Source organism: Myxocyprinus asiaticus, chromosome 23, assembly GCF_019703515.2.
Source record: "Myxocyprinus asiaticus isolate MX2 ecotype Aquarium Trade chromosome 23, UBuf_Myxa_2, whole genome shotgun sequence".
In the NCBI taxonomy this organism is placed as follows: domain Eukaryota; kingdom Metazoa; phylum Chordata; class Actinopteri; order Cypriniformes; family Catostomidae; genus Myxocyprinus; species Myxocyprinus asiaticus.
In genome coordinates this window covers 8,134,023-8,152,091 of record NC_059366.1, presented here as the reverse complement: position 1 = coordinate 8,152,091, position 18,069 = coordinate 8,134,023, and the positions used below count along the sequence as shown (strand labels likewise).

The 18,069-nt window shown below is 37.7% G+C and overlaps 2 protein-coding genes across 4 annotated transcripts in view; one reads left to right on the top strand and one right to left on the bottom strand.

The window, feature by feature from the left end:
• The window catches only part of LOC127413919 (nucleolar and coiled-body phosphoprotein 1-like), a 44,074-nt gene extending 32,456 nt beyond the window's left edge, over positions 1 to 11,618 (top strand). For 2 of the 3 annotated variants that reach the window (XM_051651488.1, XM_051651490.1), the window contains 3 exons: positions 1,154 to 1,266; positions 4,587 to 4,670; positions 10,651 to 11,618. In XM_051651488.1, coding sequence (XP_051507448.1) covers positions 1,154 to 1,266; positions 4,587 to 4,670; positions 10,651 to 10,809 — 356 coding nt within the window. In that variant the 3' untranslated portion in view covers positions 10,810 to 11,618. The remainder of the gene's footprint in view (positions 1 to 1,153; positions 1,267 to 4,586; positions 4,671 to 10,650) is intronic. The other variant, XM_051651489.1, reaches the window with a different exon arrangement.
• Positions 11,619 to 16,269: 4,651 nt separating this feature from the next.
• Positions 16,270 to 18,069, bottom strand: part of LOC127413934 (calcium uptake protein 1, mitochondrial) — a 98,228-nt gene continuing 96,428 nt past the window's right edge. Inside the window, exons 11-12 of the mRNA XM_051651514.1 lie at positions 17,972 to 18,061; positions 16,270 to 17,051 (exon numbers count right to left, since the gene is read on the bottom strand). Of these exons, the coding sequence (XP_051507474.1) occupies positions 16,888 to 17,051; positions 17,972 to 18,061 (254 nt within the window). The 3' untranslated portion in view covers positions 16,270 to 16,887. The remainder of the gene's footprint in view (positions 17,052 to 17,971; positions 18,062 to 18,069) is intronic.

Below are 18,069 nucleotides of genomic sequence, written 5' to 3'. Positions count from 1 at the left end.
TGCCAGTGCTCAATATCCAATTGTTCAAAGTCAGCAGTATCGTTGGTTTTTCAGTTGAGCATGATTGACGTGTTGTTTCCTAGAGGCCTTCTCATACTGTTTTCTAACCAGGTGCAAGTTTCTAGTGTCTAGTCATTTTTCTTTCACTGAATGTGAAAATGCTGCACAAAACAGCAATCATGAGGCCAAAGTATACTTCGGTTTTGACACGAACGCTTGGCATCTGCGTACAGTCGAACGCAACCCTTTTAAAGTATTCTTAATTTGACTGCGTGCACAGTGCGCTACGACTGCTATGAGATACTGGCCGATTTCTCTTCAGGAGTTTAGACCCATAAATGTGTCTTTATAGTTCTTCAGACTCGAGTTGGACTATCTTCTGACCTCATACAAGCTCAAGATGTGCACATCCACTGTTGTTGTCTCCTTTTGTTTAGCAGTGATTACATCTTCTAAGGCTTCTTCATGACAGCAGCAGCTCAACTGTGAGTAATGCCACCTTGTGGACCCACTAATTAGTGCAAATAATTCCAGGCACACGCACCACCTTGCTTGGAAAAATCAGGCTGCACGCGTTCAGTGCTCGAGCACTCTGCTGATGACGAAATTTGCGTCTTGCGTCTTGTACGCAGATGCCTTGCTTTTGCGTCTGACCGAAATATACTTTGGGCATTAGATATTCAGAGCATATTTGTTATGGCAAGCATCATTATTACTATTATGTACTTGATGTGATTATTACAATTGTATTGTAAGTTGTCGAATAATCAATCGGCAACAGATTTATCACTTTTCCCTTTGAAGTGTTGCGCATGGTTAGGGCAATGTCTATCACTTTAAGGAAAGTATGACATTTTAACCGCTCTTAAATGAATACATTGTCAGATTAGTGTAAAACTGTCATGTTTATTTATTATTTACTTGTAACACATGTAGCATTCATTGCTATTTAAACCTCTTGCGTTTATCTTGTTTTGGTCTCTGTGCAGTGTTTTTAACTCCTGCATGAAACCCAATTAGGAGTTAGTCATGCTGCTTGGGCATGTCCTACATCAGTGCTGTTCTTTTCATTGTATGAAGAAGTGTCAAGCTTACTTTAAAACAAAAGTATCGTCTGAGTTCATCGTGTCTTATCTCTTTCCTCTGATTACAGATACACAGAAAAAAAGGAAGAGGAATGAGGAAGAAAAGATGGAAAATAAAACACCCATGAATAAGAAAACCGCCACATCCACACCTCATACGGTTCCTAAAGCCAAACAGAAGGTAAAGGGGCTGAGCGTTTTGAACATGTTTGTGTGGCCCTTAAGTGTATACAATGTAAAGTGCATATTCAAACGCTAATAAACAACTAATAAAGGAAAAATATATACATATATATAAAAATCACGCACATTGACAATTCGATACCGATCGACAGAAAGGAAAGGGGCTAGTAAAATGCAGATATATGCATAATAAAACATCATTTAAATGACAGCAAATAAGATGTGATTCTCACAAAACCTGTCCTATTTTACATCGAAATCAAAAGAAAAATCAATTACAGCATATTTTGCAATGGAAAACAAAGCCTATTTTTAGGACCATTAAGATTTTTTTTATATTAAAAGATTGATTAAATGCTGGATTTGCAGATGTTTTGTGAGGTTCGTGAATTACAGTTATGTGACAAATAAATACACCCCATGGAAATTGTTGGCTTTTTTGACATATTTGGACAAGCAAACATTTGATCCTATTTGAAAGAGTGCCTTTTAATAAAGTTGTTATACTTGAACAAAACTTGAAGGAAAATTGACTTTTTCAATAATTTATTCAACAAAAATATTAATAGATGTGATATTCTTATGTGGAAAAAGTAAGTACACCCCTACATTTATCACACCTTCAAATCCATAAAATTAGAATCAGGTGTTTTTAAGATTGGGTGCCAATGATTAGAATCTCCTTAGGGAGTGCAGGTGGAACCTGTCTTAATTAAACCTCTCATATCTAGTGTCTGGTGTTCTCTTTGCTATTGAGGTGTGTGGTGTCATCATTCCAAGATCTAAAGAGTTCTGCGAGGCCTTCAGAAAAAAGGTTGTGAATGCCTATGAGTCTGGCAAGGGATTTAAAAAGATCTCCAAATTATTTGAAATAAATCATTCCACTGTAAGGATAATCATCTACAAGTGGCGTAGATATCAAATGACTGCCAATTTATCCAGGACTGGCCGTCTCAACAAATTCAGCCCAAGAGCAGACCGTTTGATTTAAAAACAAAAAAGTCTCCAAGAACCCCAAAATTTCATCACAGGATCTGCAGGAAACTTTTGCAACTGTTGGTGTCAAAGTGCATGTGTCTACAATCAGAAAGAGATTGCACAAATTTGATGTGCATGGGAGGCGTGCCCGGAAAAAGCCTTTGATGTCTAAAAAGAACATTAGAGCAAGACTACAGTTTGCCAATGAACACGCAGGCAAAGTCCGGGCCTTTTGGAATAATGTGCTCTGGACAGACGAATCAAAGATAGAGTGGTTTGGCCACAGTAGCAGTACACATGTTTGCCGCAGACCAAAGATAGTTTTTAAGGAGAAGAACCTCATACCAACTGTGAAGCGCGGTGGTGGACATGTTATGGTTTGGGGTTGCTTCACTGCCTCGGGTACTTTACAGCTTGCAGTCATTGATTCAACTATGAATTCTGCATCATATCAAAGAGTGCTTGAAGATAATGTGAGGCCATCTGTCCGAAAGTTGAAGTTGAACCGAAAGTGGACCTTTCAACACGATAATGTTCCTAAACACACTAGCAAATCCACCTAGGAATGGCTCAAAAAGAAGAAATGGCGGGTTATAGAATGGCCTAGTCAAAGCCCAGATTTGAATCTCACTGAAATGTTGGGGGGGGGGATTTGAAATGGGCAGAACATGCAAGAAAACCTTCAAACATCTTGCAACTGAAAGAATTTTGCAAGGAAGAGTGGTCAAACATTTCACCAAGCCGATGTCAGAGACTGGTGGACAATTGTGCAAAACGCCTACAAGAAGTTATTTCTGCTAAAGGGGGGCCAAGGGTGTACTTACATTTTGCACAGAAGAATATCACATCTATTGATATTTTTGCTGAATAAATTATTGAAAATCTAATTTCCTTGTGGTTTTGTTCAAGTATATCAACTTTATTAATAAGCACTGTTTCAAAGAGGATCAAATGTTTGCTTGTCCAAATATGTAAAAAAAAAAAAAAAAGCCAACAATTTCCATGGGGTGTACTTATTTTTTCACACGACTGTACATCTGTTTACACTAGGTACATCCACATGTTTTTCGACTGTACATGATATAAGTTTTATTGATACGCAGGACAGTTTAAATGTCTGTTATTGTAGTAACACGATGGCACGTAACAACAAAACAAACTGTTATTGGTTGTTTAGTCTCAGACGGCTCCTTCACATTCAAGCAGGCGATTCTCTCCACCCCTGGTGCTTGAGAAAACAATCGGTCAAATGAGAAAATGTATCGGCCTATGCTGATAATAAAATAAAATCTGAATATCGCTTGATTTAGCAGCCTCAGCGATATAACGGTTGTCAACTAGTTTATAGATCATATTATTACACGGCTCTCTGGAATACTCTATTTTGATTGGTCAATGATGCCATACAGTGGTCAGATATTGCTCTGTAACTACTGCACATCTGGGGATTTATATGTATCAGACCACTCATCCGAGTTCCTCGAGCCGTTTCTCCTGCTTCTCAGCTTACTATGCGATCTCTACAAGTAAGCTAATAAAATAATTTCATCTCAAATCAGTGTTTCATGTGCATTTATTTATTTATTTTGCAAGTAGTCTTGTAATAGGCTAAATAATGAGGAGTCATTTTTGCAAAATAAATACCAACAGAACTCTGACGCAAACTGGAGGTTGACTTCAGCTGTTCAGCGATTTCTTCTCAAATTATATAATTTCAATGCAAATCAATATTTTATGTCCATGTATTTATTTGGTTAGTAGCATCGGGGTCCTGATCACCCTCTTGGGGTTTATTGTGCGATAACAACCGGCTGACTGTTCATTATCCCTTACGTAGTACTTTCTTGATACTGCCTTTTATTTTAGCCGAGTTAAATTTTTAGATATTTTCCTGACAGGTTTCATGAGAATCACCCAGTTTCTTTACACAGTATTTATTAAAAATGTATTAAGATTTGAAAGCATTGTTTATTCAGTTATATTGGAGAGTGGCTAGATTTTGGAATGCAACAGATCTTTATCTGCTAAGACAATCTCCATTTCCATTCATAAACAGACAGTCTCAAAATGACTAAACATTGGCTTATGTATTGGTCTCTATGTAATTTTTATACAGATGTTAAATGGCTGGTACTTTATTTAATATTACAGAATTGCAATGTTAGCACTTTTTTTTTCCTTTTATACACTAACTAATTATTGGCATGCAATTATTAGCTCTCAGCAGAGGCAACGATTCTCCATTGTGCTCATGTTCTTACAGTAGGGGATTTGACAGTTTGTTTATGCACTTCTGGTTAAATGCATTTTCTGTTTGTTTCTCTTGTGTGGCCTCTAAAGGCAACCAATGCTCCTTTCCGTAGAATAAGAGACGACGAGATTGAAGTAGACCCCCGGCTTGCAGACAATTCTTTTGACGCCAAGGTGAGACTGTCAACATAAGACCTGTTTACACATGGTATTATCTAGGGATGGGCATTTTCGAGTAATTTTGTGCTCAACCCAGAAAAAACGAGTTATCAATTTATAATGCAAGTTAAAAATAATGAGACATTCATAAAATGTATATTTTGTTTTTATTCACAAATGTTACTAAGAATGGTTTCAAAATAAGCTGACTTCAAAAAACTATTTTTCTTTTTGGGGAAAAAAATTAAATGAAAAATATGCATTAATAAAAATGGGGGAAAAACATTTAAAAATAAAAGCAAAAACATTTGAGCTCACCCGGAGCTTACATAGAAAACAATACTAATGGCATGAGGGGAATTCACAGTTATAAACTCTGAGTCTACATACAGACTCGCATGTTATTATTCAGAAAAACAATTGGTTAAAGTTTGCTTTTAAGAAAATGTGCTATCAGTGTTCAGAGATTTAACGCACATACATGTACTGTTCTGATAAGCTTCTGAATTTCTGATTTCATGACGTCATACATCACTTACTACAGGAGTGTATCACTCAGGGTTCCCACACGCCCTGGAATACCTGGAATTTTGCAGTGCAGTTTTCCAGTCATGGAAAATTAGAAATACCTAAATGTCCTAGAAAATAATCATTTGTCCTGGAGAATATTTTAGTATAATAAAATGGTTTGTCTGTGTTGCTAGCAAGGTTTCGTTACATGTACAAAAACATGGAATGATGGGAACTCTGAATCAAATACACGTTCGTATCGTTTTGTCACTGCCTGTGACTGCGCATTGTGAAACAACGTCAACGGTGCTTACACCCTCATGTTTGGTTACAGCAGCGTCCAGTCGTGTGCTTGCCAATCGCGGTCCAACCAAGGCAGATCGCTTGATTGGTTACAGCTGCAGCCAATCGCGTGCCTGCCGTGTGCACAGTGAGAAGTGGCACTCGTGAAACTTCTCATTCATAAACAAACTGAATGACATGGTACATGTACCGACAGACTGAATGAGAGGGGCATGTTGTTCGTTTACTTCAGCATCGGCATGTGAGTCTGCCTTGTTCATCATGGAGAGAAAAGGGTGGAAGAGCTATTAATGTGTAAAAGTGATTGTTGTTTATATATGTTGAGGGGCTGTCACATGACTCGCATCAGCTCTGTCAAATACACTGAAGTCTATGAAGTGATGCGTCAGCGCAACCTCAGCTTCACACCAAAGTGTTTTTCACACACGTTTTTGCCTCACACAAATGGTGTCTTTGAGAGTACAAAGTTACAAGAAATATTTTAAAACGGTCCAAATTTATGGAGAGATTGAATGTCTCATAATTTATTTTAATTATTACCTTATCGTTTGAGTATCCAGAGACCCCAGATATTGAACTACAGTAATTACATTCATGAAAAAAAACAGCTAAGACATAAGTCCTCTTTATTTTCTCCAATCAAAACAATTGCCTTTTTTATCTTCCAAATACTTGTTTTCAATGTTTTTTTTTGTGCACACCTCAGGTTTCTTGCGTAGCTCGTAAATTCGCTCCTCCTTGACGCTTTCTGCGATGCTTGTCATGTGGAAGGGCAAAGTGCCGTTTGACGCTCGCGTTGAATTCAACTCGTGTGAAATGCGCTTTACAATGACCAAAGGACATTATTGAAACTCAAAATTATTATTATTATTCAGTGTTTCCCACAGGATTTTGTGAGACTGTGGTGGGTGGACCTCGGACCCTCTGGGGGGTCCGGGTGCATGGTCACCCAGAAGAAAATTTTGTACATTTTAAGTTAAAAAGTTAAGGGTACAAACATTAAGCTTAAAACAGTAGCGTTACTTCAAACTTGGGACTGGGAGTGAGAGATGCTTTGCTGAAGCAACGGCGCGCAACACAACGTGATCTTTTGTTATTATGAGAAGTGTAAAAAAATTTGGTTCATTATGAAACTGGCGGTAATTAATGGGAAACACTGTTGTTGTTATTAGGCTTATTGTTGTCTTGTCTGATAAAAGTCATGCTCAGCAGTTTAAATGCTCTAGGAAAATGATACAGTAGATCTTTTGTTCTTATAATGCTTAAACATTTGTCCTGCAAATTTTAATTAAGGAGAAGGTAAGGACGTAATTGATACTCATTAATATTGGACTATTGTTGATGTCTTTTTGGATGATAGTCATGCTCGGCTGTTCACAAACTGAAGGAAAACTATGTTTTGTTTTTATAATGCTTAAATACTATGAAGTCTCTTGGCAGATTTCGGTCATGAACATCTTAAAATGATTCAGTGACTCACTTATAGCACATAAGATGCTCATTTGTCACCACCTAGCGGCATCTCCAGAAGTGGTCATTAAACTAATCAATTAATTAAAATGAACAAATTTGTGAAACAGAAGCAAGCCACAACAAAGGTCCCTTTATTTTTGCAGCTAATTCTGCAGAGTTGTGCAGATCATTTTCTATACTTGAATCATTAAAATAGCTTAAGTTGGTGCTTTTAGCTTATTCTTTAAAAAAATAACCCCGGAAAACATGTTCGTGGATCAGTGATTGTCTCAACTTTTCCACCCCTCATGAGTTTGCATCCCTGTGAGTTATAAACTGTAGACAATGATGACCGTCGGACCACTGATTGTTTTTTATTTTTATGAATTCACACTGGGTTGGTAGCACGGTGATTCGGCCTTAATACATTGGGATGTGAATTAATTTTCAATAATTCAACGAACGGAGTCAGCTTATACCGTGGATACCACAAGTAGTATGCATAATACACAGAATCTAGTCATAAAAATGGCATTAGCAATAAAATGCATAATGTCGTGGAATATGACATTTTTGGATGAAAATGTATGTTTGACTGTACAATTAATCAAATTAAAATTGTGATATGTCCTAGTGTGATAATTAAACTAAAGTCTCTGATTTAATTGAATAAATAATCTGCAAGTGATGTGTGCTTCAACATGAATGTGTAGAGACGGCCACTCATACACTGAAAAAACCTCATCATGTGGACTCTTGTGTGTGAGATGAGAGCACTCTGAAGTGTGCAGAACATACAGACTATGTATTTATTAAATTGAATCACAGCTTTACGGGGATTAATAATCAAATTGGGGCAGGGGCCTGGGTAGCTCAGTGGTAAAGAGACTGGCTACCACACCTGGAGTTTGCTAGGAATCCCAGGGCGTGCTGAGTGAATCCAGCCAGGTCTCCTAAGCAACCAATTGTCCCGGTTGCTAGGGTTGGTAGAGTCGCGTTGGGTTAACCTCCTTGTGGTCACTATAACGTGTTTCGCTCTCGGTGGGGCGTGTGGTGAGTTGTGCGTGGATGCCGCGGAGAATAGCGTGAGCCTCCACACGTGCTAGGTCTCTGCGGTAACGCACTCAACAAGCCACATGATAAGATGCGCGGATTGACGGTCTTGGACGCGGAGGCAACTGAGATTCGTCCTCTACCACCTTGATTGAGGCGAGTCACTACGCCACCACGAGGAATTGGGCATTCCAAATTGGGGAGGAAATATATTTCTATAAAAAATATTTCTATATTTGTGTATATTTAAAGTTCACATTAAAATGGAAGAAACGAGAAACTTTTTACCAGGCCTTTATTAATTTTTGGTACTTAAATCCCTTTTGTGTATAGATTTTGCTTGTACTTTCAATATTAAAATATTAAAATCCATTATAAAAATACAAATTATAATTTTTATTTGTATTACATGTATAAAAATTTGGGAATCTTAAAGAGTGAAATAAGCAAACCATTTCAATATTTGTGAAAATGATTTCTGTTCACTTTTCAAAAATGACAACACTCCTTCAGTTGTGGCATCATTTTCACCACGATAAACAATTTTGCCCCAATAAAGTTTTTATTTTTTTATATATAATGTTTGTGTACTTATTGTGTACCAATTTGATAAAAATAAGTGAGAGCATTCCTGAGATGAAATATGAGACAAGTGATGTTTGAAGAAAACAGCAGAATATTTTATACTGATTGTCTATTTGCACCCCGGCGTAAATAGCATCTGCCACACAGTGCAGCTATTTGCACCCCAATAATCTGTTTGAACCACAGAAATATGACAAACTGAACAATAGATGTCGCTGAAGTGGCATGGGTTTTGTCCCACTTTTTTTTTCATCCGATTTCCTGTTTCCACTCTTAATATTTCCTTTAATACTACTAAAAATAATACTTAAATGAATATAAATGTTGATTTTATCACAGTGATTTGGGCATGGTGAATGTTGGGAAGTGCAGAGATGTGTTTGATCCGGAGGCGGGGTCTGTCGATCGCACTCGTTCCTGCCGCTCGGCATCGCTTGTGTGTAGATTGTATCACTGTATTACTAATTGTAGTAAACATGTTTTTTTTGGCAGAAACCATAGTCTTAAGGCAATTAACTATGGTGTTAGTACAGTAATATTGTGGTAATATAGTAACCATGGTTACTGTAGTAAAAAATGTTAGGTTACACTTTATTTTAATGTGTCCTTGTTACAGTGTAATTTCATAAGTAATTACTGATTAGTACTAATTAACAACATGTACTTACTATAGGGTAAAGGTGTGGTTTAGGGTTAGTTGCTTGTAATTATGCATAATTGACTGTTATTACTATAGTAAATACATGTAATATGTGTAACAAGGACACAAAATAAAGTGTTACCAAAGGTTATTTTTTTCCTAAGGTTAGGTTTAGGGGTAGAGGGTAATGTATTGTATCTGTGGGACTCTTAAAAAAAAACAAAACAAAAACAAAAAAAAAACACAAACACACTGCAATGATGCCCATACCGTGTTAGTATTTAAATATGCGTGTAAATGGCATATACTATTATTTGCACCAATTTCCAATCAAGCTGTAATTTTGCAATAATTATGTAAAAAGCATGAAAATATTTAATTGTTTGTATTTAGGATACATAAAATTTTGACAAAGTCGGCCATTTAATTATTTTTTTTATTTTTTGTACATAATGTAGTTTAATCACTGTCATTTCCAGCACAGATTTCTTTTAAATTCAATACAGAATTTGAGATGTACTGGAAATGACACTGTGCTGGGAATTTTCTTGATTTTAAGAATAAGAAAAATGACAAATCTCCTGTGACGAATATGCATACATTGCTGCTAGACAAATTGTAAAAAATAGTGAGTGTGAAAAATGTTTTAAGGAGACTGAAAAGTGCCTGAAGTTGAAGAAACTTACATGTATACACCAATCAGCCACAACATTAAAACCACCTGCCTAATATTGTGTAGTTGCCCCTTGTGCCACCAAAACAGCACCAACCCGCATCTCAGAACAGCATTCTGAGATTACATACTTCTCACTACAATTGTACAGAGCGGTTATCTGAGTTACTGTAGACTTTGTCAGTTCGAACCAGTCTGGCAATTCTCTGAGCTCTCTCATCAACAAAACATTTCCATCCACAGAACTGCCGCTCACTGGATGTTTTTTGTTTTTGGCACCATTCAGAGTAAATTCTAGAGACTGATGTGTGTGAAAATCCCAGGAGATCAGCAGTTACAGAAATACTCAAACCAGCCCATCTGGCACCAACAATCATTCATGCAATTATCTAATCAGCCAATCGTGTGGCTGCAGTGCATAAAATCATGCAGATATGGGTCAGGAGCTTCAGTTAATGTTCACATCAACCATCAGAATGGGGAAAAAATGTGATCTCAGTGATTTGGAGCATGACATGATTGTTGGTGCCAGACGGGCTGGTGCCAAAAACAAAAAACATCCAGTGAGCGGCAGTTCTGTGGATAAGTAGTATTTTTGTTTCAAGCCGCACAACTGGTTTTAGCACAAATTATTATTTACAGGCGAGTAGGCACATTAGCATTTACACTGCAAATGTAATTGTGGCCCATAAAATAGACCAACATTTACGTTAAGATGTTTTTTAATGAATTTATCATGGCTTGTTCCATTTATGTGACTAGTCTATTATTGATTTTAGATGGGAGCCAGCGGAGACTGGGGGCAAAAAGCCAACAACATTCTTAAATTCACCAAGGGCAAATCTTTCCGCCATGAGAAGACCAAGAAAAAGCGTGGCAGTTACAGAGGCGGTGCCATCTCTACCACAGTGAATTCCATCAGGTTCGAGAGTGACTGAGATCCAAACCACACAAGCAACATCAGAACTCATCCCATCTATTTCTCCTCTCCTTTGCTGTATGAGCTCTAGCAAGCAATGTTCGGACCCGTCTACCTTCTCTTCCTGCACCTGCACGGCTGGCGGTACACTGACACTGTTCTGCGATCAGTACCGTTGGGCCAGCACAGACTGAAGGCAGCAACAGAATGTAGTCAGGTCCATATTGATGTCTTTACCTTTTACATGCCTTGATGCAGTTAGACATGGAAACCACATGGTGGCACCGGTTCATTGAGTTCTGCAATTTAAATGCATTTTGATTAGCTTCCATGTAAAAATCAGTGTTTTTGGCAGTACTATAAAATGTTCTTTGAGTTGGAAATATTATGGATGCTCATTCTAACAGGCAGTTGTAAATATAGTACTAGAAATTATGGAAATTTTTTTTTTTTTTTTTTTTGTGTGATATGAGATATCCGCTCTTTGTCGAGAGAAATTAGGATAAATGTTGAGTTGTCTCTGATGGTCATGTCAATATAACAAATGTAATTTTTATGGTTGTGTTAACATGTATGAGCCTATCCACGTGTCTTGAGCCTGGTGATTTTTATTTTTTTGTGTACGGTTCCATTTGTATTAGAAGCCATCAAGTTAATGACTCCGCCCATTTCTGTCTGACTGACTCTAGAAGAACACCCACAACTGGCACGCAAATCATTTATTCTTATTCTCTGATATTTTATTGTCCATTCTGTTTACACAGGATTTTTTTCTCCTTTATTATTAGTCTTATAACTGTAATTAAAATCTTGACTGATGAACCTCAACTGCTTGTCTGTTTTTGTTTAAATTTCATCACTAGTTCTTACAGGGGCTCAGCATTTTCTTGTGTTGGCTTGATGAAGCCAACATACATTTATTCTATGAACTAAAGCTTCTTAAGCCACATTCACCAAACTTGGCACAGACCTTCAGACTGTTCTGGAATAGTGTGCTCAGAGAGTGTTTAGCAGAGACGTGCCACTTCTATTAAAATGAATGGGAGAAACTGGAAAGCCCAGACAAGAAGCTCTAGTGCCCAACGGTCAACTGATGTAGAAAGGAAGTCCCGCCTTACAGGCAAAAGAGCCAATCACCTTTTAGATACAGACATCGCCTGTCAATCAACTCACTAACGCGCATGAGCATTAGCTATACACGCCGGGAAAATTTCATTTTTTAGTGTAATATGAGGTAAAGAATCACAATTTATGATTCCAATATTATCAAATTTTATTGCTGATTTGAAATGTTCTTTGATCGTAATCTTGACCAACCTTTTTTGAGATTTTGGTCTTTCTCCATTCAAGTAGATAGTAGCTGCACTGGCATGACTGGAAATAGCCTCCCGAGAGCGTTCAAAAGATGGCCGACAGTGGGCTGACTTGCTAGAGAGACTTTGGCGTGCTTGATCTTTTCTTACTAATCAGACTTACGATTTTCACAGAGCGGACGATTAAGAATCGGAAACATCCAACACACATTGACGGAATGTTCAAATGGGCAAACGGAATGCTGGGTAATTCAAACTCCCAACTGTCAAAAATTCAATTGTAAACAAACCCACAAAAAGACTTGAAAGGTGCTGTAAGCGATTTTATTTATTTTCTTCCATGGAAAAGTATGCAAAAAAATGTTCCTACTCCCTCAAAGATAATAAATAAGTGCCCTGAGATATCTCACCGGCCTCTGTGACGGCTGTAGAATTTGTGAACGGCAAAAAAAAAAAGAAATTTGTGTCCGCGGACATTGACACTTTTCACCTGTCAGTCATTTTGCTTGTACTCATTTGAAGCGGATCAGTGACCACATTTACATGCACTTAAGAAAACGGTTTATTCCAGGGATTTAGCAGAGAGCGACGTTCTGAAACGTCATGTGAACAAGAACGCTGATTTCCTTACGCCCGTTTAAGGTATTAAGAAAGCGGTTTAACACACCTAGATTTCTCCGGGAGAATGTGGCTTTATGTGCTCATGTAAACACAAGCGGTGTTCTAATGGGTGTTGGAAGAGTGCGTGTGCGTAGAACGGACGGCATAGCAAATGTCATAGGTTGGTGCCCAACTACATGTCAACACAGCGGAAAGAATTCAACATTTCTGCGTGTACAGTGGGAAAATCACATATACTATATACTATACCCATTTATATACATGTAAGATATAGTCTGTCCCTAACGTCCACATATATGTGCTCATACAGTGGGGGAATCCTGGAGGAAAACCCCTATTGAGGCTACGATTCATAGTTTGTCAGTTGAGGGTGCTGTAGACCTTTTTCACACTTGTATTTGCAGGGTAAACTTAGACAGCAGTGAATGGGAGATCACAGCAAATATTATTTTCACTTATACATTTCTTCCAAGACCAAAAGAAAAAATCCAATATTACACTGAATGACTTTCCAGAAGAGTTAAGAGTTAAGACAGTCAGATGGGAGAAGATGCAAAATTTACTGTCACTCTCTCAGCAGCTGTAATAGAAACCCCCTCGCAGCTGTGGTAATTCATCTTTTAAAACTAATCCCAAAATTGCGAGATTAACGCTGATAAATAAGGCGGAAACGCATCATCGCAGTCTGTGAAAAAGACCTATTTTGCCACTGCTGAATTTGACAGCCACATGAAAAAACAGTGCTGCTCTTTTGCTCTGTTTTGGTCTCAAAATTACTTTTGGAGGGTGGGGTTTTGGAATGAGGGGGCGTGGCTAATTCAAGTGAAAGCTTCAGAATGCTAAAATCGTTTACAGCACCTTTTAATCTGCTTTAAATCTCTCTCTCTCTCTCTGATGGTTAGTCTGACTATTTAGCCAGCTGTTAGTCTTACTGTTGTCTGTATAACCATCAAACTTAAAGGTTTTACAATTTGTGAAAACTTTAAGATAAGGCTTTGTCAAGCCAATATCAATGTTAGTCTCGACAATTTACCAGTTTAGTTAACTGTTTAAAACGCCAGTATTGTTGAAGTAATTATCCATTTTCTACGAATTTGGTACAAAACAGAGCTTGAAATTCAATCCTCTTTTTCAAAAGTGAGTGCATCAAAAACTGTTTAAACTAAAACCAATCAGCACAGGAAGATATTTGGCCATTACCCCAATTTTGTTGCATGTAAACATCTAGGTTACCAGTGTTTTTACCGGCTTATCCAGTGTGAGCATGTGTTGGTTGCATGACTTCACATTTAGACGTGAAAGCAGAGAAGAATTACGATTTCAAATCTAATATATACGCAGGTTTACGTTGTCTTTCTTTTTTGAAGAAGCTGCTGTTTTCTTTTTACATTTCAAGTTCCCTATTTTAAGGGTTTATATAGGACTTCATTAATGGCCAATTCTGCATTTATACATGCATTATAAATCATTCATGTGCGTTGATAACATGCATAAAAAGGGTGACTTTTATGCAAACACCTGCCAAATATTGAGCCATTTTACCTCACATTCACATTTACCTGAACACTTATTCAACATTAATAACCTATGAAAATGTACTTTAATGTAAATTGGACACATATGAAGCATTTATTAAGGAGTTTCAAACATTAGAAACATGTAATATGTTCATAAAGTTCAGTATGGTTTAATGGTCAACAGCATTTATTTATATGATATATGCTGTGAATGAGCTTGAAGACCTGAAAGGTGTTTTTGCAGAGGACTTTGTGTAACTAGGACTTGTTAAGTTGGGACAGCACTCAGGGTAGCACCATTCTTTTGACACCAACGGGACATGGAAAGTGACAACACAAGTGAGTCAAGACATAACTGTAATGAATATAAACACAAAATGACATTCCCCCTATTATTCTCTCTAGAATAAGTTCTTTTTGCTGCATTCTAATATCATGTTTTAATGAATTTTATGTCTTTGATTAATCAAAATAACACTTAGGGTTATATGAAGGACATCACTGGACTCCCGCTAGACCCCCCTCAGTTTGCCTCAACAGACCTGGGACTTATGCAAGGATCCTATTTGTGTACTTCAGTTCAGCCTTCAATACCATCATGCCTGATCTTCTCTCAACCAAACTGACCCAGCTCTCCGTGCCAACCACAATCTGTCAGTGGAGCAACAGCTTTCTGACAGATAAGCAGCAGCTAGTGAGACTGTAGAAAATCACATCCGGGACCCTCACTATTATCACTGGTGCTCCTCAGGGATGTGTTTTCTCTCCACTGCTCTTCTCCCTGTATACGAATGACTGCATTGCAAAGGACCCCTCTGTCAAGCTCCTGAAGTTTGCAGAGAACACGAAGGTCATTGGCCTCATCCGTAACGTTGGCTGAACAGCTGGCTTTTTAGCACGGTCACAACAACCTTGAGCTGAACACGCTCAAAACAGTGGAGATGATAGTGGCCTCCAGGAAAAATCCCCCGGCACTCCCACTTTGGTTCAGCCACCAAATCAGACAGAAGGAAACTACAACGGACAGTCAGGACTGCTGAAAGGATTATTGGTGCCCCCCCTGCCCACCCTCCAGGACCCGTACATCTCCAGAGTGAGGAAATGTACAGGTAGAATCACTCTGGACCCCACACACCCTGCCCACTCCCTTTTTGAACTTTTGCCCACTGGCTGGCATTACAGAGCACTCAGCGCCAGGACAGCCAGGCACAAGAACAGTTTTTACGCTCAGGCCATTTACCACATGAACAAATAAACTGCCTTCAGGACTCCCATAGTGCAATAATGTATAAATATGTAATGAATATATGTAAAGTCACTTGTTTAAATAACTTTACATACCCCGAACTTGCACATACATTACCACTTGCACATGTACATATGCCATTCTTTTTTGTATGTCTATTTATACTCTTACCTTGTTTTATATGCTGTGTCTCACTGTAATGTTCTGTGTGCACTTGCTTGTTTCTCCTATCAGCAAAATAATTCCTTGTGTACGTGAGAACACTTGGCATTAAAGCTCATTCTGATTCTGATAAGTTAAAATGCTCATTTTTGGGCAAGTGTTGCATGAAAGTTGCCCTAATTATTCATGTTGTTACAGCTGCATATCAATGCTTTACAATGCACTTGTAAATAACTTGGTAATTAATGAACACCTTTATAAACCCTTAACAAGAGGAATATTTCAAGCGTTGCCCTGGTTGTTGATAGTTATCTGGGTATTGCTGTACACGTAAACATGCTCAGTGTCAGTGAAAAGGTTGTACGCCTCAGGAAGTCAAACTAAAAATTACGTTTTCTATAAAGCTTAATTTTTGGTACTCTATTACCAAAGGCTGGGACACTAAATATGGCTTAAAATCCTTATTTTCTACAAATAAACAGTTTATTATTGGATTCTATCACTGCTACTACACTTCACACCTTGTGACTTGTGGTCAAACCCCTTCCAAACCCAATGTAATTTTTTGCACCCTTTTGAACCGGTCTCATATTAAATAACTAACACACCACAGCCTTCAGTAATGTAAAAATCTTTTAATAGTATCGCTCTTTCAACATCATTCTTATAAAAAGTCATTCAATAATGAGATTTTCAAAATATTAATGCAGCTCAATGGAACAACGGAAATTGCTTGTCAGATGGATGCAAATAATTCATTTCTAACTGGGGCATATGGATGCATTTGAGAAAAGGAGTGTAAATAAACTTCTCACATGGGAGCATTCTGCTTATATAGTGAAAGCAAGTGTTTTAAATCAATGATAAAAATCATACAAATAACCTAACATTCATTTCAAATACCCTCAGGGATGGAAACTCAAAGCACTGGCTTCAGGACAAAGACATTCATGTATATTGTATTCCACTGTCACTGTAACCTCTTGCTATTTTGATGCCACAGTCGAATTCTAGCGTGTGAAGAATTGTGCAACTGCAAAAAATGTTAAACATTGACAAATACATACAAGATAACCAAGCATTCTTTGTCTTGATGTTGAGTAGTTGCGTGTGGGCGTCTTTAATGTGGCACAGAAAGCACGAGCAGTAGTTACTGTAGCATGCGTATATCAGATATGCCTCGCGAGTTTATTCCTTAAAGATTAATTCAACTCCATCAGATAACGGCTCCCCAAGTGTTACTGCTGTTTAGGCATGGCAAAGTCCCATGCGGTGTCCTGGGCACACTTCCACATGGCACGCACGAGCCGGGTGAAACCCATGTCCTTGGGCTTCTCCAGCCCACGCATCAACCTCTGTTTCATGATGGCGATGAACTCCTTATTACTCAGCTCTCCATTACCTAAAAGAGAGCAGATGACAGAGAGAGATATATGATGGGTAATTATCACCAGAAGTGTTGGCCAACTCCATCTGCAAAGTGGATACTTATAAAATAGAGACAGACAAATATACAGGCTAGGCCGTTTAATCGGACGATATTTGGTCGTTTTGAAATGACTGGCAGTCGGTCGATAACTGTGCCTGACTGGTTATTAACAGAAGTGGTCATTCCGGCCTACTGTCTTGTGCCCACTTTCTGTTTTCAAATATATATTTTTGTATTTTTCAGTGAATTTCGAGTATATATTGTGTAAAAAAAAAATTATGTTGAGGTCATTAAAGCAAAAGCACGTACCAATAGTAAGATATTCTAAAATTATTATTTTTTTTACTCAAATTGTTATACTGACAATGTCATTTGAAATAATATAAAATGAAAATGTGTTTTAAATTAAAATAAATAAATAAATAAAAAGTAGAAACATTTTAATTAATAGTCTTATGCTTTTGAACCCTACTGTATATGTACTGTATATTTACCTTTGTAGACTAATATAAATTGCACCTATGTATGAATTTCTTTGAAACCTTTTTTTTTTTTTTTTAACTGATGAATTGGACCTGATAGTGAAGATAAAGCAATCAGTCCAGCATACATGGAAACTCATTCAATACTGTTTGAAAAGCATTTTTAAATGGATTTGTGTAACATTTTTGGTCACTAAATAATTCCCATAGTTCCATTTGTGTTACTTCATAGTTTCAATGAGTTTTTAACAAAGAATCAGTTGGGGTGTCCAAAACATTGACTGGTCATATATTTACTGTATTATGTCATATTATGTCAGCCATCTGCAATTCTGCTCTTTTGATATCGGCATTAGCCACGGAAAAACCCATATCAGTCAACCACTATTCTAAATGCACACAAACACTCACCGTCGCAGTCGAAGAGCGCAAACACCACATCACACACATGGTCTGACAACTCCACCTTGGCAACTGTGCGTGCTACCTGCTTCATGGTGGCTGTAGAG